Here is a 23829-nt window from a genome sequence, read left to right on the forward strand (position 1 = left end):
CTTCCTGGGGCAGGAGACGTCTAAGTGTGAAGGAAAAAGAGATGTCTAAGCCAGGTGACAAGACAGATAAAATTTCAGAGAGAAGAAGTGTATGTTCAAAAGTTGAAGAAAACCAAGTTCACTGAGGCCGGAGTAGAAAGAACTGATGGGATATGTGGGAGATGGGGCTGCAGATGTAGGCAAGGCTTGGTCATGTTAAGGAGTTGGGAGAGTCATTGAAAGATTTTAAGACAAGTTAGGAAACAATTGCAGTAGCCTAGGTGTGAGACATGGTGACTTGGGTTAGTGTTTCTGTTTCTTTGTTTTTTTAAGAGACAGGGTCTCACTCTGTCACCCAGGTTGGAATGTGGTGGTGTGATCACAGCTCACTGCAGCCTTGACTTCCTGGCCTCGAGCAGTTCTCTTACCTCAGAGGTAAGAGTAGCTAGGACTACAGGCAGGCGCCACTGCTCCTAGTGAATTTAAAAAAGTTTTTGGTACAGACAGAATCTGCCCAGGCTGCTCATGAACTCCTGGTCTCAAGTGATCCTTTTGCTGTGACCCTCCAAAGCACTGGGATTATAGGTGTGAACCACTGCACCCAGCTGAATTAGGTTATTGAGATGAAGAGACGTGGATAAAATCTAAGGAGAGAGAAGTTAGGATGCACAGGATGGGTAACTAAATGGCTCTGGGCTTCATAAAAGGGAGCCAAGGATCCTGGCTTGGACATTCTATATGTTTTCTAATTTTATGTAAGTTTGAGAATATGTGTTTAAGTACATCATAGATAAGGGGTCCAGGAGTCTTATTTTCCAAAAAGAAAGTAAGACCCCACAATATATACTACTAGCGACTAGTTTTCTTTTATGTGAATTGGGAAGGGTACGAACACTGGAGTGTCACTTTGGGGCCCTACGATGGAACAGTAGTTTTGTGAGGTAATGAGAAAAACTAAGGCTCAGATAAATGTGACCTTCCCAATTTTCTCAGCAACTAAGTGCTGGAATTGGGAGCATACCCAGCTGCCATGTCATGTTGCCTTTCTTGGTTTATCTCCTTCAGTTTGTTTATTCCAAAGTGAAGAGAATTAACTCTCCAAGTACCAGTAGCTCGGTAGGCTGCTGACAGAGGTATTGTGTAGTGGTGGCTTCTCAGGCAGATCCCCGGGTGTGGATTAGAGTGTTGTCTGGTGCTCTGGTAGGAGAAGCTGCTCCAGTGTGTGGGGCTTTGCTTCAGCAAAGCCACAAGTTCTGATGGGATTTCTGGTACTAGGATTAACCTCCTTCAACTAGAAATGTAGGTTAGCCACCTTTACACAGGTCACCAAGGTGTATGGCAGTTCTCTTTCCCCCAGAAGACTTGGAAACTCCCATTTTTGCATGAGGAATTTGATGTCTATTTGATATAATCAACTGATATTACAGATTGTTTAAAAATTTTTGTTTACTGTTGCCAATTCTACTTCTTAGGTACTTTGTTGGTATCCTTGTGTTGGAATCACCTGAATTAGAAGAAATCTAGGATGTAGCATGGATTCTAGCCTTCCTGTGTTTCTATCCCCTTTCTTTTTAAAAAATTGAGATATAATTCGAATACCATAAAATTCACACCTCTAAAATGTACAATTTAATGGTTCTTAGGATATTCACAAAGTTGTATAACTGTCACTATTAACTAATTCCAGAACATTTTTGTCACCTCAGAAATAAATCTCATATTCATTAACAGTCACTCCACTTTTCCTCCTCCTGCTGCTGGCAACCATTAATCTACTTTCTGTCTCTATGGATTTGCCTATTCCGAACCTTTCATATACAAGGAATTACACAGTTTGTGGCCTTTGATGTAGTGTAATATTTTCAAGGTTCATCTATGTTGTAGCGTGGATCAGTACTTCATTCCTTTTTGTTGCCAAATAATATTCCATTGTATGTCTGTACCACATTTTGTTTATATGTTGATCAGTTGATGGACATTTGGGTTATTTCTACCTTTTGGCTGTTATGAATACTACTGTGAACATTTGTATACAAATTTCCATGTGAACATATGTTTTTAGTTCTCTTGGGTATATTCCTAGGAGTGGAGTTGCTGGGTCATATGGTAACGCTCTGTTTAACATTTTGAGAAACTGCCAAGCTGTTTTTCAAAGCAGCTGCATTATTTTACATTTTCTTCAACAACGTATAAGGTCAGCCTCCTTTCTGATTCTATTCTCCTCAGGTTCTGTATTTCTCTGCTCTGGGCTGGAAGCAGCTCTAGGTCTAGGAATTCCACAAGCCTTTTGCTTAAATAGGTGGGAAATTATCTATTTTTCTCTGTTCAGCCAGGTTCATTTTACAAGCATGTGTGTACCAGGCATATGCATTGGGCATTAGTGATAGGAAATCCAATGCCCTTTCTACTCAAGGACTTTACAGTCCAGCAGTGGAACTTCTTACTAGGAAATGTGAGGTGAGGGGGAAAGCCAGTGAAGAACATAATAGCTTATAACTTCATGAGTTTACACAGCATGGATAGCTAACTTCAGGATCTAGCCAAAGATTGACTTTTTTTCCCCCCCGCAACGTCTGTTTTTTCTTTTTTCTTCAGGCTACCCTTTAACTATGGCTGTTCCTTGGTTTTATCCCTAGGTTACTATTCTTACGTATTTTCCCTGGGCAAAATTCACAGCTATGGATTTACCTGTCACTTACATGTTGATGTCTCCCAAGTTTGCTCAGACCTTTCTCATGGGCTCTCAGGTTTGTGTTTTGATGGATCTCTATTTGGGTAATCCTTAGACAACTGAAGCCCACTCATTGTGACTGAAACATAACTACTCATCTCCCCACTACTTGATAATCTGTTTTTGCTTTTGAGTTTATAGTTTTATTTGTTGGCACTATCACACAAGCCATAAACTTCCCCCTTCTTAATCCTCCACATTCACTCAGTCACCAAGTTCTACAAGTTTTTTTTGTTTATTTGTTTGTTTTTTGAGACGGAGTCTCACTCTGTCGCCCAGGCTGGAGTGCAGTGGCCGGATCTCAGCTCACTGCAAGCTCCGCCTCCCGGGTTCATGCCATTCTCCTGCCTCAGCCTCCCGACTAGCTGGGACTACAGGCGCCCGCCCCATGCCCGGCTAATTTTTTGTATTTTTAGTAGAGATGGGGCTTCACCATGTTAGCCAGGATGGTCTCCATCTCCTGACCTCGTGATCCGCCCGCCTCAGCCTCCCAAAGTGCTGGGATTACAGGCGTGAGCCACTGCGCCCAGCCTCTACCAGTTTTTATCTCTTAAATATTTTGTGACTGTTTCTTGAATTCATATAACCATCTTTTACTGCCTTCAGATTTCATCATCTCCGGGCTATAGTCACAGCTTTATAACTAGTCTTCTGTTTTGTCCATCAAATTAATCTTCTATACAGCTGCCAGAACAGTCTCTCTGTAATTCTAGTCAGCAACTTTGAACTCCATGTAATTTTAGTTACTAAATACGTGTTGTTCTACTGTTTCTTGCTTCAGTGCCTTGTCTGATGCTGTGTCTTCTACCTCGAATATTGCCTTTTGCCCCCTCTTCCAACCTTGCAATTTCTTATCTTTGAAGATTCATCTTAGACCGGGAATAATAGCAGTAATAATAGTAAACAGTTGTAATGGTGCTTACCATGAGTCAGGCACTGAAGCACATAACATGTATTAATTCATTCAGTCCTCACAACAATCCTATGAGGCAGGCACTGCGCTTACTCCCATTTACAGATGAGGAAATAGAGACACAGAAGTTGTGACTTTATGAAGGTCCCACCATGAGTGGCCAGGTCCGGGTTGGAAGCCAGGCAGCCTGAAGATGGTTTGCCTTCAGCCTCTCCTACGCACCCTCTCTCAACTTCTGCCATTCCCTTGACTTCCCCCACTGCAAAGGGTAGTTAGTTATCTTTTCTTTGCTTCTGCAATAACTCACACGTGGCCTGATGTTTTTGTTTTAAGCATTTCTGAAACTTCTGAAATTTCTGATCAAGGAGCCAGGATTATAGATTGTTTAATTGCTGGTTCACTCTCTCTCTTTTTTTAACTATTAAAGTGGCTAAGTTGGAAATGACTTCTTCCATTATTGTGATCTTAGTCTTCTCTGTGAAGCCTTGTCTGAATATCCAGTCTCATTTAGATATTTTTTCTTTGTGTCTCTATAGTACATTGTTTTTTTGATATGGGGTTTTGCTCTTGTAGCCCAGGCTGGAGTGCAATGGCGCGACCTAGGCTCACTGTAACCTCCACCTCCTGGGTTCAAGTGATTCTCCTGCCTCAGCCGCCTGAGTAGCTGGTGTTACAGGTGCCCACCACAATGCCCGACTAATTTTGTTTTTTTTTTTTTTTTTTTTTTAAGACGGAGTCTTGCTCTGTCGCCCGGGCTGGAGTGCAGTGGCCGGATCTCAGCTCACTGCAAGCTCCGCCTCCCGGGTTTATGCCATTCTCCTGCCTCAGCCTCCGGAGTAGCTGGGACTACAGGCGCCCACCACCTCGCCCAGCTAGTTTTTTGTATTTTTAGTAGAGGCAGGGTTTCACCGTGTTAGCCAAGATGGTCTCGATCTCCTGACCTCGTGATCCGCCTGCCTCAGCCTCCCAAAGTGCTGGGATTACAGGCGTGAGCTACCACGCCTGGCCCATAGTACATTGTTATAGGCTCCTTTAGCATTGTTCTCATTCTTCTTCTTCTTTTTTTTTTTTTTTTTTTTTTTTTTTGGAGATGGAGTCTCGCTCTGTCGCCCAGGCTGGAGTGCAGTGGTGTGATCATGGCTCACTGCAACCTCCACCTCCCTGGTTCAAGTGATTCTCGCGCCTCAGCTTCCCGAGTAGCTGGGATTACAGGCACCCACCACAACGCCCAGCTAATTTTTTGTAGAGCTGGGGTTTCACCATGTTGGCCAGGCTGGTCTTGAACTCCTAACCTCAGGTGACCTGCCCGCCTCAGCCTCCCAAAGTGCTGGGATTACAGGCGTGAGCCACCACGCCTGGCCTGTTCTTTATTGTGGCTGTTTGTATACTTGTCTTTAACCCCTTGTTTGACTGTAAGCCTCTTGGGAATAGGGACTATGACTTAGCACTTTATACACCTAAACCTCAGCATGTAGTATGTATTCATGCTTATTGAATGAACTGATAAGTCTCTGTATACCCATACTTAGACTTGTGTGTGAGGAGTGGAGTAAGAAGATTAAGATGAAGTGAGCTTAAGCTGGAAATGTGAGACAGCATGTTGTAATGATTGGGAGCAGGATTCTGGAGCCAGGCTATCCTGACTCCACCTCTTATTAGTTGCGTGGCCTTGGACAAGTTTGTGCCTAAGTGTACTGATTTATAGAACATGAAGAATAATAGAATATACCTCATAGCTTTGTGAATGGCAAAAGTGCCTTTGTTTTGTTTTTAAGAGATGAGGGTCTTATGGCCGGCTAATTTTTGTATTTTTTTGTGGAGATGGGGTTTTGCCATGTTGCCCAGGCTGGTTTTGAATTCCTGAGCTCAAGCGATCCACCCACCTCTGCCTCCCAAAGTGTTGGGATTACAGGAGTGAGCCACCATGTCTGGGCTGAGAATTGATTATTCTATTTAAATTGTATGTTGTGGATCATTCCCACCCTAATTATAGTATTATAAGCAGAATGAAGCCAGTTCTGTTACATTATCCTCATGTTTGGTACACCGTGGTGATTTTAAAAATGAGGTAGTCTAGTTGGGCATGGTGGTTCATGCCTGTAATCTCCGTACTTTGGGAGGCCGAGGCTGGCAAATCACCTGAGTTCAGGAGTTCAAGACCAGCTTGGCCAACATGGTGAAACCCGGTCTCAGCTACTCGGGAGGCTGAGGCAGGAGAATGGCGTAAACCTGGGAGGCGGAGCTTGCAGTGAGCTGAGATCCGGCCACTGCACTCCCGCCTGGGCGACAGAGCAAGACTCCGTCTCAAAACAAACAAACAAACAAACAAAATTAGCAGGGTGTGGTGGTGGGCGGCTATAATCCCAGTTATTCAGGAGGCTGAGGTAGGAGAATCGCTTGAACCTGGGAGGTGGAGGTTGCAGTGAGCCGAGATTGCACCATTGTAATCTAGCCTGGACGACAAGAGCAAAACTCCGTCTCAAAAAAAAAAAAAAAGAGAAAAAAAATGAGATAGTCTAGAAGGTTCTGAGAAAATACCTAGCAAAGTTAACACAGTTTTGTTAATAATAACAATAATAGCCATTATCATTTATTGAGATTATGAAAGCTCTATTCAAGTGAAAATACAAAGTACCATTCAAAGTTACATAAAAGTAGTTTGAGGATTATCTGCTGGTTTAGACTATCTCGTTGCTGTCTTCTCTTCATTAGGAGTTGAATTAATGAGTTTGACAGTTGACAGCTTATTTATTTTCCTTCCAAAAAGATATAGCTAGAATAGGAAAAGTCAGTAATATTGCATCTTAGATTTATATAGTGCTTTTTAGCTTTCTGTAAATATTCTTTTAAAAATTTTTAAGAGACAGGGTCTCACTGTGTTGCCCAAGCTGAAGTGCAGTGGCTCAATCATGCTCACTGTAACCTTGAACTCGTGGGCTCAAGTGATTCTCCCATCTCAGCCTCCTGAGTAGATGGAACTACAGGTATGTGCCCCCATGTCTGGTTAATTAAAAAAAATTTTTTTTTTGTATAGGTGGGGTCTTGCTTTGTTGCCCAGGCTGGTCTTAAACTCCCAGCCTGAAGTGATTCTCCTGTCTCTGCCTCTCAAAATGCTGGGATTTACAGGCATGAGCCACTGTGCCCAGCCTCTATTTTGTTTTATAGTAGAATCACTGTGAAATGGATAATAGGACACATATTATGGCTATTTCACTGTAGAGGAAACAGAGTCAAAAGCACTGACTCTCCTAAAGTCATCCCATAGCTAGTCTCTTTAACAGTGACAAATGTTAACTAATCCATAGCAGATGTCACTAATCCATAGCCTGTGACAGCAATGTGGAATTCTAGATGTGGTAACCCACTGTGCATTTCTATAATCACATTTTTATTTTCTGTTAATATTAAATAGTTTCTTTTATGATAACACTCTGAAGATAACTGTATTGTTTATTAATTTTAACTCTTGTAGTTATTGGAACCAATTTACATATATACTGGGATTAAAAAAAAAAAGATGGGCTGGGCGTGGTGGCTCAGGCCTGTAATCCCAGCACTTTGGGAGGCCGAGGCAGGTGTATCACCTGAGGTCAGGAGTTTGAGACCAGTCTCACCAACATGGTGAAACCCTGGCTCTACTAAACATAGAAAAATTAGCCGGCCGTGGTGGTGGCACCTGTAGTCCCAGCTACTGGAGAGGCTGAGGCAGGAGAATCACTTGAACCTGGGAGGTGGAGGTTGCAGTGAGCTGAGATCATGCCCATGCACCTCAGCCTGGGCGACAGAGCAAGACTCTTGTCTCTCAAAAAAGAAACAAAACAAACAAAAAAAAACAAAACCAAAAATGGCAATAATGCCTGTTCAGATCAGTCAACGTGGTTTACCTTTGTAGAGAGTATACCGGCAGCATCTTGATACTATTACAATTCTTTGTCAAAAAAGAGATTCCTCGTGCCTCTGAGTTTGAACTATGGCACAGGTGTGGTAGAGGTAAAACATGCAATGAAATTCTGGTCGAGGGAAAACCATGTGAAGCAAAAACACCCAAAACCTTTTAGATGGGCTCCAGGATAAACCTTTCCCAGTCACATCCTCCTTTTCCTCCTGCACACAAGTGACTGGAATGGAATTTAAGAGCTAAAAGGCCCTTCATATAGTTCAGCCATGCTATTTAACAGATGTAAGAACAGATGAGGTTGAAAGAAGTCACTTGTACAAGGCCATGTAGTTAGGTCCCTGAAATTTAGGTTTCCTGAGTGATGTTTGCAGTAAAGTGTGTTGCTTTTCTTTTTGTTTTTTTTTTTTTTGAGACAGAGTGTTGCCCAGGCTGGAGTGCAGTGGCGTCATCTCGGCTCACTGCAAGCTGTGCCTCCTGGGTTCACGCCATTCTCCTGCCTCAGCCTCCCGAGTAGCTGGGACTACAGGTGCCCACCACCACGCCCAGCTAATTTTTTGTATTTTTAGTAGAGACGGGGTTTTACCGTGTTAGCCAGGATGGTCTCGATCTCCTGACCTTGTGATCCATCCGCCTCAGCCTCCCAAAGTGCTGGGATTACAGGCGTGAGCCACCGCGCCCGGCCCGTTCATTCATTAACATAGCAACCAGGGAGATCCTTTTAAATGTGAGATAGATCATTCACAATCCTCCAGTGACCCCTCATTTCACTTGGAGTAAAAGCTTAAGGCTTTAGGATGGCCTGTAAGTCCCTACAGACTCACCGCACTGTTTCAGATCTTACCTACTACTTGCTTCTTGGCGGACTCCTTGCCACTCCTTGAGCAGTGTGAGGCATGTTCCATTCTGCTTGGCAGACCTATGCCCTGGGGTGTCTACAGGGCTTGTTCTCTCACCTCCTTCAGGTGTTAAGTCAGATGTCACTTAAGTGAGGCATTCCTTGGCTATATTTACTGTTGCAACTCATGGCTCCACCCAGCATTATCCATTTCTTTCTCTGTGCTATTTTTCTTCATGACACTTCTAACTCACTATATAATTTACTTCTTTGTCCTGCCATGAGGGCAGGACTTTGCCTTCTCTGCTGTGTTTTCTGCATCTAGAACAATGCCTGGCACACCGTAGGCATTCAGTAAATATTTGTTGAATGAATAAAATCAACAAACACTTAGCGCCTTACTAACAGGCAATGTGCCGGGTTAATTATTTGGTAGAACTAGGAACAAAGTGCAGTAAAATGGCACGTGGAGCAGGCCGGGTGCAGTGGCTCACATCTCTAATCCTAATGCCCTGGGAGGCCGAGGGGGAGTATCGCTGGAATCCAGGAATTCAAGACCAGTCTGGGCAATGTAGTGAGACCCTGTCTCTGCAAAAAATTAGCTGGGCGTGGTAGTGCGTGCTTGTAGTCCCAGCTACCTGAGAGGCCAAGTTGGGAGGATCGCCTGAGCCTAGGAGGTTAAGGCTACCACTGAGTTGGATTTTGAATAATATGTTAGGAAGTAGTCAGGGGAAGAAGGGTGAAAAGGCTTCTTTGGCTCTCCTTAGGGTAGATTAAAATTTCAGAAAACAGAGTTGAACTTTTTTAGCCCTTAGAAGGTTTGAGCATAGATTTTAGTAGCAAAGTTCTATAGTTTCAGTACAAACAAAACAGTTTCGAGGGAGTTGAAAATTGCCACAGATTTAGTGGCTTCAAACCCCACATTATTGTGGGGTTTTTCAAGCTTGGCATTATTCATATTGATATTTGGGGAGGTATAATTTTTTGTTGTGGATGCTGCCTTGTGCATTGTACCATGTTTACTAGCGTCACTGGCATCTACCCACTGGCTACTAATAGCATCCATCTCTAGTTGTAACAACTGGAACTATCTCCAGATACTGATTGCTTAAATGTCTCCTGGGGAGAAAAACTGGCTTCCATTTGAACCATTACATTACTGTTGATGGGATCTTTAGCAAATTCACAAATGATTTGGGGAGATTTATATCTTAATGAAGTAACCATATTTGTGAATCTAGAATTGGGTAAAAAAATTTTAAATTGTTGATTCCTTAAAAATGATACTCATATAACTCACTGTAATGATGATGGAAATAAAGTGCTATTAAAATAGGTTGGACTCTGGGTCATATAGAAGGGGTTGCCAAGGACGAGATACTTCTGTTGGACTTACAAGAATAAGATTTGTATTGCGGAAGGGCACACCTGAAGTAAAGGAGTATCATTACCAAAGGCCAGCACATATTCAGTGCAGTCCTGAAAGTTGCATGATGGGGAGGGAAGAGGTAGTGAAACTGCGTTTTAGAGAGCCTTATGTGTTATATGTGAAGGAGTATAGGCTTGTTTTCCTTCAGTATGCTGGATTCATTTTCTTTTGCTGCGTAACAAATTACCATAAACTTATCTGCTTAAAACGATATTAATTTATGATTTCACCATGAGTCAGGAGTCATGGCTTCAGCTGAGTTTTGTGTTCATGCTCTCCAAGGGATGAAATTAAGGTGTCAGCTGACTATAGCCTCATCTAGAGGCTCACTCAGGAAAGATCTTCCAAGGTCTCTCAGGTGGTAGTGGAATTCATTTGCTTGCGGTGATGTGACTGAGATGCTCCTTTTCGTGCTAGTGGTTGGCCAGGACCATTTTCAGCTGCTAGAGGCTGCTCTCAGGTCCTTGCCATGTGTAGTTCCATAACATAGCTGTTTGCTTCTTCAAGGCCAGCAAGAAGATCTCTCTGGCTTAGAATCACTCTCTTCAGTTGGCTAAGATGGAGTCTTATATAATGGAAAGTAATCAAGGAAGTGACTGTCCCATCACCTTTGCCATGTTTTATTGGCTGGAAAGAAACAAGTGAGATTCCACCCACACTCAAGGGGAGGGGAAAACAGAAAGGGGCAAGAATTTAAGCTGGGCTCAGTGGCTCATGCCTGTAATCCCAGCACTTTGGGAGGCTGAGGTGGGTGGATCGCCTGAGGTCAGGAGTTTGAGACCAGCCTGCCCAACATAGTGAAACCCCATCTCTACTAAAAATACAAAAAATTAGCTGGGCTTGGTGGTGGTGGGCACCTGTAATCCCAGCTACTAGGGAGACTGAAGCAGGAGAATCGCTTGAACCTGGGAGGCAGAGGTTGCAGTGAGCTGAGATCATGCCATTGCACTCCAGCCTGGGCAACAAGAGCAAAACTCCGTCTCAAAAAAAAAAAAAAAAAAAAGAACTTAAAATTCTATCTACTGGGTCCACCCTCAGAAGATCCATGAAGGCAGTGGCCAAAAGTCTTTATTTTTGCTCAGCAGTGTATCTTTGGTGCCCAGCATGTAGTAAGTGCCTTATAGATACTTGTCAAATGAATGAAACCAGTGAATGAATATTTGGTAGACACTTGAGTGCTATTTACAGCTTAAGCTCCTAAACCGGTAATTTCACATTGAGAAACAGTCTAGTTGCTTTGGCATTATTTATATTCTTCACTTTAGGTAAAACTAGTAAACATTTTGACCTGAGATCTTAAAGTAAAACCTAAAATTGTTTATTTTCACAAGTGTCAATCAAATCTATTATGTCAGAGAGACAACACCCATTGGAAAAATAATTTAGGGGCTACATTGTACCAAACTGGCAGAGTTCTTGTAATGGCTGGAAATGTTGGCAGGTTTGAAGTTTTGGGGGTGGTGAGTGGTTAGGTTGTTTGAAGTTTCACAGCTATTGCTAGCACATAAACATTATTTCAAAACACTTTGAAAATACAGATTGTTTTATAACAGCTGAATAACAATATTCTAACTTGTGCTTAGAACTTTATAGTTTATTGTGGTTTATACTTAACAGTTCTTCAACCTTATAGGAAACATCTTTTGAATATAATTTAGGGTTTTGAGTCCGTTGATAAAGTGCCATTTTATCTGTACAAAATGACATTTCTGACACCAAAGTCTCTGTTTTTCCACTAGATCCATGCTGTTCAACTGGGGTTAAGAGAGTCCTAGGGTGTACTGGAAGCTACAAAGTAACCGTGGTACATTTTCCTGAAGTATCAGTTTTAGTGGTGTATTTGAAAATAAACATTTTTTTTCCTGTTAAAACAAACATGGGGCGGGGGGTGGGGGGGCCACAGCGGCTCATGCCTGTAATCCCAGCTCTTTGGGATGCCAAAGTGGGAGGATCGCTTGAGCCCAGGAGTTTGAGACTAGCCTGGGGAAGATGACTAGACTCTGGTCTCTGCAAAAACATTTAAAAATTAGCTGGGTGTGGTGGTGCTTGCCTGCAGTCCCAGGCTGGGATGGGAGGATCGCTTGAGCTTGGGAAGTCAAGGCTGCAGTGAGCTGTGGTCACACCACTGCACTCCAGCCTGGGTGACAGAGTGAGACCCTGTCTCTGTAAACAAACAAACATATATAGGTGCAGTGTAGTATAAAATAGAATACAAAATATGAATGAATTCTAAAAATAAATTTCTTATGGCATGTTACTGTAGGTGGCTCCCCTAGGTTGTCTCATACCTTGATTTATGGTCACTGTCCAATGCCCTTCACGTGTGTCCGTGGAGAAGTTTGAGAGTCACTCTGCCAGGTTCTTTTTAACTGGATCTTGGCAGATGTAAGATTCTGAGGCATTTCAGGTGGAGGTTAGTGGCATAAGACAGGAATATCAGGGATCAGGGTTCCTTTGTATGAGGGAGACATTTGATAGAAGAAGAGACCTTGACTCTTGGTAGGTTAGTGGGAGACTTGTCCCTGATGACTTAATCACTCACAGGGCCTCAGCAGGACAGCTGGAATGACAGCGATGGCTGAGCTTCTTTCTCCACATAGTCTTTTATCCCTGACTTTTTCCCATAATTCAGAACTGTTCCAGAGAAGGCCAGGGAAGAAGCTGCAAGTGCTGTTGAGGCCCAGGTTCAGAATTTCCACAACATTCCTTCCCGTATATTCTGTTGGTCAAAGCAAATCGCAATGTGAGCCCAGATTCAAGGGATGGGGAAATAGACTCCACCTCTTGATGGGAGGAGCTTCAACAATTGTGGTCTTAAAAAATCTACCTTGTCTCCTTGGGCAAGATACTTAACTCCTTTAAGCCTTAGTTTTGTTTGTTTTTAAATCTATAAAATGAGGATAGTATCAATACCTACCTCCTAAAGTGGCTGTAAGGATTAAATATGTTGTTACATGAAAAGTGATTAGTACATCTCCTGGTAAGAGCGCTGTAAATGTCAACAGTTACTGTTTCACTTGTGTTTCTGCCTAATGAAAGCATAGCTATCCTTAAATACCTCTGCCTTCCTTCCTGAAGTCTTCTGTGATATTCCTGTCTCTTGGAAAATATATTGTCTTAATATCTCATTTGGTGGCAGGTTTATCTTGCTTTATGTTATTGTTCTCTATGTGTATGACATAGCTCCTTTGCTGAAGTTTATAAGTAAACTTCTGGAGGGGGCAGGCCAGTATTTATACAATTTTTCATTTAGTACTGAGATGATTTTGTGAATGAATCTCATTCAAAATGAGATAAATCATTTCTTTTTTTTTTTTTTTTTTTTTTTTTTTGAGACGGAGTCTTGCTGTGTCACCCAGGCTGGAGTGCAATGGCCAGATCTCGGCTCACTGCAAGCTCCGCCTCCCGGGTTCACGCCATTCTCCTGCCTCAGCCTCCCGAGTAGCTGGGACTACAGGCACCCGCCACCTCGCCCGGCTAGTTTTTTTTGTATTTTTTAGTAGAGACGGGGTTTCACCGTGTTAGCCAGGATGGTCTCGATCTCCTGACCTCGTGATCCGCCCGTCTCGGCCTCCCAAAGTGCTGGGATTACAGGCTTGAGCCACCGCGCCTGGCCTGAGATAAATCATTTCTGTTGTTTTAATCTAGTAAGCACTTTTAGTCAAAATATGGAAATAAAAATGTAAAAAGAAGCAGCAAACTCTCCAGATATATGGTCTCACTATTTACTGCTTAATGAAATGGGGCATATTCACATGGAGAAGATTTTAATTCCCTAAGGGGAAAAAAGCTCAATTTTTGCTAGTCTAAAAAATAAATGAACGTTTAATTTAGAGTTAAATTGGAGAGAGTTAGAGAAAGAGATTTAAAAGCAATAAAGTGTGTTTTATTTTAATGGTCACTTCAATTATTTTCAAATTCCAGGAGGTATGAATTCTGAGCTTTAACTAGATCAAAGAATGTTGAAATCTTAGTAAAAAAATAAAAAAGGAGGGTCTGTTGGTTTTTATAAATGGAAGAGGTTGTATATAATAAAAAGCCCTTTTTTCCCCCCCTCACTTGTAATCATTCCTTGTTGTGGGAAATAAATGTGCGTGTTCCTATGACATGTTTAAGGACTCCTATACAGGTATTAGCTTTAACTCGCCCAATGCTAATAGTGTGAAGTCAGGATACAGTGTGGAAAGGTAAAAAAAATAAAATTAAAAAAAATAAATCTCGCATCTGCTGTTACATGTTGTTAACTCCCTCAGCAGACGTTAAATCATTTCAAGTACAATAATAGTGTGGGAGGTAAATTAACTAACCATTAACAGTCTTATAAATACACAATTAACATGCCAACATTTATATGGCACATTGATGGGGCAGCAGTAATTTTTGATTGGGAGTTTGCAGACCTTTGAGAAGCCTCAGGCTGTTGCCTATTCTGACAAGTTTTCACAGATTGCAGGTGAGAGGGTGGGAAGTCTGCTGAGCAGAGGGAAGTGAGCGGGGAGTGTTTTGAAAAAGTCCAGGAAGGGGGATTTCCTTCTAACCATTGGATAGATGTGAGCATTTTAAGTCGTGTTGTTGCCTATCTCAGGTCCTTAGAGACTGAAGAAGTATAGGGCAGGCTTGTTTGCTCGTAGTGAGTTATTTGAAGAAATAGAATATTTCAGGTATAGACTTGAACTGAAGGTACATGAGTCACTAGGGATTTTAAAAAATATTCTTGGACGTAACTAGATATTTAAAGTAAACCCTTCCTCTGTGATTTCAGGTCAACAATGAGATGATCACTGAAGTTCCTTTCTTGTGTGAAATTTTGTGACTTTTATTTTTTTGAACAACCATTACATGCATTGATTGTTTCTTGCTATTGTACAAGCACCATTGTTGTTAGCGGAGGGGAGCTAAGGGTTTACTGCATAACACATTTGCTCTCTTATGTCTTTCACAGAGACCCATGGGAGAAATTTCTCTCAGGCTTCAGGACCAAATAAGTACAATAGGCTTTTAAAAAGTCATGTTCGGCAGGCACAGTGGCTCACACCTGTAATCCCAGCACTTTGGGAGACTGAGGTGAGGGGATCACCTGAGGTTAGGAGTTCGAGACCAGCCTGGCCAACATGGTGAAACCCTGTATCCACTAAAAATACAAAAATTAGTGGGGCCTGGTGGTGCACACTTGTAATCCCAGCCACTCAGGAGGCTGAGGCAGGAGAATCACTTGAACCAGGGAGGCAGAAGTTGCAGTTAGCCAAGATTGCTCTATTGCACTCCAGCCTGGACGACAGTGCGAGACTCCGTCTCAAAAAAAAAAAAAAAAATTGTGTTCATTATGACTATTGTAACTTTGTCCCTCTTTGTTTTAAGAGGCCTTCTGGTGTACCGGTTAAGATCCCAAGCTCTTGAATTTGATTTTTAGTTCTATGTATTAGCTGTCTGGCTTTGGGCAAGTTTCATAACCTTTCATTTTCTCAGTTTTTTTCATAAGCTATTATAAATAAAGTTTGGAAATGAGTGTATATAAAATTATCCAAAATTATATTAAGACGTATGCCCATCAAAACCTACTAAAAATTATTCCCATGTTTAGAGCATGTTCCCAGTCATCACAGGCAGGTTTCATGATCATTAATGAACACAGACGGGTGTGTAATCTGGGAACAGTATCCAAAGTGCATCTGAAACCACCCTTAGCACTTAGTAGAAACTTAGTAAATATTTGTTGAATATTTATTCGTTTGAAGTGTAAAAGGAAATCCACCCAGTATATTAAAAATGCATATGTTGGCCTGGCATAGTGGCTCACGCCTGTAATCCCAACACTTTGGCAGGCCAAGACTGGTAGATCGCTTGAGCCTAGGAGTTCAAGACCAGCCTGGGCAATGTGATAAAACCCCATTTCTACAAAAAATACAAAAAGTAGCCAGGCATGGTGGTGTGAGCCTATAGTCCCAGCTACTTGGGAGGCTGAGGTGGGAGAGTCGCCTGAATCTGGGAAGTTGAAGCTACAGTGAGCTGTGATTGTGCCTCTGCACTTCTGCCTGGGCGATGGGAATGAGACCTTGTCTCAAAAAAAAAAAAAATTGTTGTGTTATTTTGGGACATCTCTTTCTTTCCTTCTGTGTGTGGATATCCCTATTGCTTCCATTTTTAGTAAAACAAATCTTTATGCTTTAAGGAACATGGTGTTAAAAAGTGTGAGAAAGAAGCTGTGAAAAGTGGGAAAGCTTAGGCAAGGTGATATTATTTATCTGTGGCCTAAAGGTATATTAAAAGGTCTCTCTTATTTTATTATTATTTTTGAGACAGAATCTCACTCTGTTGCCCAGGCTGGAATGCAGTGGCAATTTCAGCTCACTGCAACTTCCGCCTGCTAGGTTCAAGAGATTTTCATGCCTCAGCCTCCCGAGTAGCTGGGACTATAGGCACGCACCACCACACCCCCCTCATTTTTATATTTTCAGTAGAGATGGGATTTCACCATGTTGGCGAGGCTAGTCTCAAACTCCTGACCTCAGATGATCCACCCGCCTTGGCCCCCCAAAGTTTTGGGATTACAGGCGTAAGCTGCTGTACCCGGCCTTATTATTTTCTTGAGATGGAGTCTTGCTCCATTGCCCATGCTGGAGGGCAGTGGCGCCATCTTGGCTCACCTCTGCCTCCTGAGTTCAAGCGATTCTTTCACCTTAGCCTCCTTGCCCAGCTAATTTTTGTATTTTTAGTAGAGATGGGGTTTCACATGTTGACCTGTTGATTGGTCTCAAACTCCTGACCACAAGTGATCCGCCCGCCTCGGCCTCCCGAAGTGCTGGGATTATGGGTGTGAGCCACTGCACCCGGCCAAAAAACGTCTGACTGTCTCAGAGAATCAAGAGTTGGTAACATTCAGGGAAGGCATTCAAGGCCTGAAGAGACAGCATTTGTGAAAGTGTAGAATAGCATTTCTAATAGCATGTTCTGTGAAATGCTGTTATACACTGATATGTTTTAGTATTCCTATAGAAAACAATATTTATGGATGAAGTAAGTTTGGGATATATTGTGTTACTAGGTTCCTCCCTCTTGGAGAGTCACAATACACAGAGTACATAATTTTTTTTTTTTTCTTTGAGACAGAGTCTCGCTCTGTTGCCCAGGCTGGGGTGCAGTGGGACTACAGGCGCCCGCCACCTCACCTGGCTAATTTTTTTTTTTTTTTTGTATTTTTAGTAGAGACGGGGTTTCACCATATTAGCCAGGATGGTCTTGATCTCCTGACCTCGTGATCTGCCCGCCTCGGCCTCCCAAAGAGCTGGGATTACAGGCGTGAGCCACCGTGCCTGGCCTATACAGAGTACATAATGTAAAAGTTTTGGGAAGTCCTGTGATAAAACAGCAAGAAGAAAACCTCTTTAACTTGGTTGAATCTGGTGTTTCCTAGACTTATTTTAAAACTTAAACATTTTAAATTGTGGTAAAATATACATGGTATAAATGAGATGTAAAATTTACCTTTTTTTTTTTTTTTTGAGACGGAGTCTTGGTGTGTCCCCCAGGCTGGGGTGCAGTGGCTGGATCTCAGCTCACTGCAAACTCCGCCTCCCGGGTTTACGCCATTCTCCTGCCTCAGCCTCCCGAGTAGCTGGGACTACAGGCGCCCGCCACCTCGCCTGGCTAGTTTTTTGTATTTTTTAGTAGAGACGGGGTCTCACCATGTTAGCCAGGATGGTCTCGATCTCCTGACCTCGTGATCTGCCTGTCTCGGCCTCCCAAAGTGCTGGGATTACAGGCTTGAGCCGCCGCGCCCGGCCAAAATTTACCATTTTAACCATTTTAAAATGTGTAGTTCATTGGCATTACATACATTCACATTATGGTGCAACCATCACCACTGTCCATTTCCATAACTTTTCGATCTTCCCCAACTGAAATGTACCCATTAAATACTTTTTCCCCATTACTCCCTTCCTCCAGCCCCTAGCAACTGCCATTAGATTTTCTGTCAGTTTGACTACTTTAGGTTCCTCATATAAATGGAATCATACAGTACTTGTCCTTTTGCGACTGACTTATTTCACTTAGCATAATGTTCTCAAGGTTCATCTATGTTGTAACATGTCAGAATTTCCTGTGTTTGAAGGCTGAATAACATTCCATCATTTGTATATACTACATTTTGTTCATCCTCTACCATGTATTCTTAATCGCTGCTTAATATTGTGTTATATGTATGTGTCATGGCGTATGTGTACTATTGTAGGTTCCTTTTAGATTTTCAGTATTACAAATTACTCTGAGATAAATACTTTACACAGTTATCTCCTTAGAACAAATCCTAGAGGTAGGATTGCCCAGATAGTATTCATGTTTTATATTTTGGTAAATATTACCAAATTACCTTCTAAAAAATCCCAGTTTTCATTCCTTCATATTGTGCATGAGAGTGCCCATTTCTCTGAACCCTTGCCAGAGTTAGATTTTTAAAAATCTTTTTGATTTTTGCATAACTGATCAGAGAGTACAATTTGTTTTTATCCCTGATCTGAATGTCTTTGTCTTGGAAATCAAACATAGCTTCAAATGGCAATTTGCTGCTCTTTGGGAGATTTTTAAAAATATTCTTTTGGGTTTTGAAAATTAGTCTTCTTAGAATAAGTTGATAGTGTTCCAAGGTGACAATTTTGAAGGGCACATTGAAGAGATGCTCTTGTGTTAAGAAAAAAAGGCAATCCTTTATTTATAATCACACACTTACACCTGGCACATTCATATATGACTTATCTCTACAATGAAACTGAATAGTCCTTGGAAGTTAGACAACAACATTTATTGAACTCCTGCCATGTGTAACAGCCTTTGTTGCCAGAAGGAATATGGTGTTATGGACCCTGTCCTTGTGGAACTTATAGTCTAAGTCTCTAAGTACACATAACGGGAGGTAAAAAGTGACATACACAATAGTATGTTTTCTGGGGCAGTCCTGTGGGAGTTCCATATCAGAGTTGGTAGGGAATCAATATTTTTTGAATGAATCATATAGCTTCCTTAATGTATGAAGCCATAGTGTCCTAATAGAGAAGATATCTGCTATCGTTGAGGCATTTGTTCTGGAAGGATAAAGTTGGGGAGTTGGTGTGTGCCTTGAGAAGTGTTTGCCTATTCCTCTTGTCTTCAAAAGAAGTGATCTGTTTCCCTAGAATAGAGTTTATTGAGGGTACTTCAGTATACTTTTGTCACTTTGCCTTTTGCCATTTGACTTTTTGGTGCTAGAACACCTATTAAATGTGTGATCACTTCTCGGCCTTTTGGCTAAGATCAAGTGTATTAAATGTGTGATTTCTCATTAAAGCCCTTATTTTTGCAAGGGAGCACTATTCAGTATGAATTTGAAAGCACCTTCCTCTCTACTGGTGACTAGTTGCCTTCCTTTCATGCAAGGAAGACGGCTTATTGTGATTGCTGTAGAAGGATGTTTGCAGCTCTGATCTGTGATACTATGATTCCATAAATATTCTCATTTATAAATAAATCTGTGGTGTATATATTTTTTATGGTTATAGAGAAGTTTGTATTTTTACAAGTGAAATTTAAATGCTCACTGTTAATTTCGTATTTTTTTTCTGATCAATATCCTTACAATGGTAGATTGACACTAATATTTCAGGGACCAGATGTCTCAGAAATTTGGTGCTTAAAAGAATCCCGTGGTATTAGGAGAGGTACTAGGTCTGTATTAGGGTATTAACTTTTTGATTCAGGGATACTTTACTCACCTTTGCATTTCCCAGTAGCCTCAGAGTAAAATAAGTACTCAAGGAATATATTAAGAGGGGAAAAAGTGAAGATTAATGTAATTCGCTTGATTAGAGATGCTTCTCAGTTGAATTTCTTTTTAATCTCAGTATCTTTATTTTAAGACCCACTAGGTGATGTCAACAGAATGATGTGTTTCCAGACAGCAATTTTTAAAACCTTAGTTAGCTGTAAGGATTTATTAGCAAGATTTCCTCTCTGTCTTCCATTTCTAGAAGAAATAGATTACAAGAAAATCTGGTGTTATAAGTCCTTCTAAAAGTAAATATCTTCTAGGACTGTTCCTGGAAACATAGTCAATCCAGCTTTCATATTCCTTGTACTTCACAACGATTTTGCAGGGGCAGGGAACTCGCTCACATGACTTGCAGTGTCCTCTATCACAAAGGAAGCACAGACTTCTTTTATGTGCTGTGAACTTATAAGACAGATGGGATATTGACATATTTTAGGACTACTTTAAGCAAGAATTGATAGATGAAATTATTAATATTTTTATCATTATTATTAATAGCTAACATTTAATTACATGCCATGTATTTTTTTGAGCACTTTACCTGCATTATCTCCTACATATCCTCTCATTCCTGAAGCTTCCATTTTATAAATGAAGGAAAAAAAAAGGCGGCTCAAAAAGGTTAAGTATTTTGACCGAGATTTTATAGCTAACAAGTAATAGGGCCAGGATTCGAACCTTTCTGTCTCTAGGGCCTAGTACCTAACCATTGTTCTGCAATATTTTCTTTGTTGAGTATTTTCACTTAGCCGAGAGGGTGCTATCTTCTTACTAGAATAAATATTATTACAGTGTTTTTTGTTTGTTTTGTTTTGTTTTAGAAGACAGGGTCTCACTGTGTCACCCAGGCTGGAGTGCAATGGTGCAATCATAGCTCACTGCAGCCTTGAATGCTGTGGCTCAGGTGATCCTCCCACCTCAGCCTCATGAGTAGCTAGGACTACAGTCACATCCCACCATGCCCAGCTAATTAAAAAATAATAAATAAATATATATGTATGTGTGTGTATATATATATATATATATATATATAGTAGAGATAGAGTCTTTCTTGTGTTGCCCATGTTGGTCTTGAACTCCTGGACTCAAGCAGTCCTCCTGCCTTGGCCTCCCAAAGGGTTGAGAGTATAGGTGTGAATCACTGTGCCCAGCCTTATTACAGTTTTAACAGGACTGAGGAAGCAGTTTTTATAATTAAGTTTCTAAAATGAGAAGTTGATCGTATAGTAGGTAGTTTTGATTATAAGTTTTATTTTAAAAACACAGGCCGGGCATGGTGGCTCACGCCTGTGATTGCAGCACTTTGGGAGGCCAAGGCGGGCAGATCAACTGAGGTTGGGAGTTTGAGACCAGCCTGACCAACATGAAGAAACCCTGTTTCTACTAAAAATACAAAATTAGCCAGGCATGGTGGTGCATCCCTGTAGTCCCAGCTACGCAGGAGGCTGAAGCAGGAGAATCACTTGAACCCGGGAGGTGGAGATTGCGGTGAGCCAAGATGGCGCCACTGCACTCCAGCCTGGGCAACAAAAGTGATACTCTGTCTCAGAAAAAATAAACAAAACAACAGCAAAAACCACAGTACTATCTTGAAAGGAAAATACATTCATTAAGCAAAATTAATTTGGTGGTACATTTTTATAAAACCCCTAGTAACTCAGAAAGCATTGTCTGTGCCCTTTTAAACACTCACAACCGTGTGACAGGAGGGGCAATATAAACTGATGAAATACAGTTTTGTACTTTAGCACATCATTTGAGGAAAATACAACTTGTTCCCCCATGACCTTATAAAGTAATGAGAAGATTGCATGATGGTGAAGGGAGAAAGAAAGGAAAATTTATTGTTTTAACAGTAGTTACGTGCTTTGAGTGGCCTGACTTGTTAGGAGTTGCTGTGATTTGTTTTGCCAGAGTGCAAGCCTTCCTTTCTGATTTCTGTGGAGATCTCATTGACTAGAGCTGCAGCCCCTAGTGCTTATAAGGATTTCCTTTCAGCTTAGACTTAATCCTTTTAAGCTCCACAGAACAGGGATAAATGTTGATTTTCAAGGTGGCATTTTACTACACTGAATTTGTCTGAAAAATGATTCAGTCATTTTCTGCCTTATTCTTAAATATTTGCTGTGTACATCATGTTTCTAGGTAGGTGAGCTCGTGAAACAATATGAAGAGGAGAAAATAGCCTTTTAAGGAAATTGGCCCACAGAAAGGATGGCCTTCTTGGACAATCCAACTATCATTCTAGCTCATATTCGACAGTCACATGTGACCAGTGATGACACGGGAATGTGTGAGATGGTTCTCATTGATCATGATGTTGACCTAGAGAAGATTCATCCTCCTTCAATGCCTGGAGACAGTGGGTCAGAAATTCAGGGAAGCAATGGTGAGACTCAGGGCTATGTATATGCCCAGTCAGTCGATATTACCTCAAGTTGGGACTTTGGTATTAGAAGACGCTCAAACACAGGTAAACATTGTGTTCTAGTCATGTCTTCTGAGCTTTAAATCAGTAAACAGTCTTATGGAATAATGCATAATGTTGGAATAGGCTTAATGGGGGAAGTTTCTGGGTATTAATAGGAACACACATATGTCAGACTAAGAGTGAGTCTGAGCAACATCTCCATCTCTGCGACTGCGAATGGAGAGGGCCTCTAGAATGTTATTAGAAGTAGACAGAAGAGGGATAGTGAAAAAGTTGGTTAGGAGAACATGTTGGACGTTGTCTAACAAGTCATTGTTTAGAAAGGCAAGTGGACCGGCTTTGAGTGTCTTCACAGAGCAACATTAGTCCCAGTAGGTAGATTACCTGGAGACAGATTTCAGGTCAACATAATAAAAAACTTGTAATACAGAGAGGTGACCGCCGAAGGAGAGCAGGCACTTCTTGCCCCTGGAGGAATTGTGGGGGAGTGGGGAAATGGGAGGAGACACCTGAGTATTTACTAGGGCTGGTTTTAGTAGCATTGTATACATAGGGTGTGAGGTTAGAAAAGGAGCCCCTATTTTTGATACTTTGCCTTTATTTTCTTAAATTGATCACGTTTTGATTTTTCTGGCTTGAAAACACTCAACTTTGGTATACATGTATTTAGTCATTAGCTTTAAAAGCTTATTGCCCATTTTCCCACATATTTTTTTGGTGGCCTTGTTTCAAGGGGAATGTGATGAACCAAGGACTTTTTTTTTTTTTACTTAGACAAATTATTTAGAATATATATTGTAGTTCTAATATGACAGGTATTCTAGGAGATTATTTTTTTTTTAGATAATCAGAAAATATAATCTCCAAATTAGCAGTAACCTGCTAACTCCCAGGAAAGGTAATGGCAAGGAGATATAGTAGAACACTGAAAATACTTACGTATTTATTTTCATGGTCCAAATGTAAAATGCATATAAAGTAATATTGGAGGTAGAACTGGATACAATTTACAGTGAAAGACACATTCAGGTTTTGGTTCAGAATTCATTCAGTATCTGTGACATAAGAATAATTTGCTCTCATGATGAAAATAATTAATAGCATTTCCCAGTATCTAAAGGAACTTTTATCAAAATAGGATTTGAGTGAAGGTTTGAATATAATTTAGAACCATTGATTCTCAGTTCTCTAGTTGAAACTGACTTCCTTGCAGGTTATTGAGATGATATCTTATATGACAGGTTGAATGTATTTCAGTAGGAGAATGCTGCTAAATTGAGAGCTTTATGATTATATTACTTTGGCTGTACCCTTCACATTTATTAATTGCAATTGAATGTATTTTTCTTCAGTGGAATTTGGTTAGATATAGTGACATTGTCAGAATGCTTTTCCCAGCATAGTTTAAATTTCTGGTAAGATTATTTTCAGTATTTCCCAACCACAATGCTAACGCAGAAGTGTATAATTTCCTACCTTGAAAGAGGCTGAAAAAGAAATTAATTTATTTTCTATTAGCAAAATGCTGGGATAGGAAGCTGAAGATTAGCAAGAGAAAACTCATTTCAAGAGATGGCATCGATTGTGACTTTCTTTTTTATCGTGGTCTCCGTATGCAGCAGTTGTTCAGTGGATGCTGGGTGGTATCTCTCTAAAGGATCAGTTCACTGATTTTTGAAGGTTGATCAGCCAGTGGCAATATAATCACAAATGCATAATTTTAGGTGACTCTTGTTGGAATTTCTTCTGGTAGCACTTAGATGCTAATAATTAATTGAGATTGTAGATTGTCTTAGTGACCAAAGAATTTACTT

At 41.1% G+C, this 23829-nt stretch overlaps 1 protein-coding gene and 1 pseudogene across 10 annotated transcripts in view; both read left to right on the forward strand.

Annotated features, from left to right (window-relative positions):
- MAPKAP1 (MAPK associated protein 1) overlaps positions 1 to 23829 on the forward strand; it is a 270663-nt gene that overhangs the window by 15039 nt on the left and 231795 nt on the right. For 6 of the 10 annotated variants that reach the window (XM_077967978.1, XM_015116824.3, XM_015116825.3 and 3 more), the window contains exon 2: positions 21730 to 22057. The exons of the other annotated variants lie outside the window; for them this stretch is intronic. Coding sequence is in view for 5 of the 6 variants with exons in the window: in XM_015116824.3 (XP_014972310.1) it covers positions 21799 to 22057 (259 nt within the window). In the remaining variant the exon portion in view is untranslated. The remainder of the gene's footprint in view (positions 1 to 21729; positions 22058 to 23829) is intronic. 10 annotated transcript variants of the gene reach the window in all.
- Positions 19045 to 19211, forward strand: LOC114672945 (U2 spliceosomal RNA; annotated as a pseudogene).

This window comes from Macaca mulatta, chromosome 15 (assembly GCF_049350105.2).
Source record: "Macaca mulatta isolate MMU2019108-1 chromosome 15, T2T-MMU8v2.0, whole genome shotgun sequence".
Taxonomy (NCBI): domain Eukaryota; kingdom Metazoa; phylum Chordata; class Mammalia; order Primates; family Cercopithecidae; genus Macaca; species Macaca mulatta.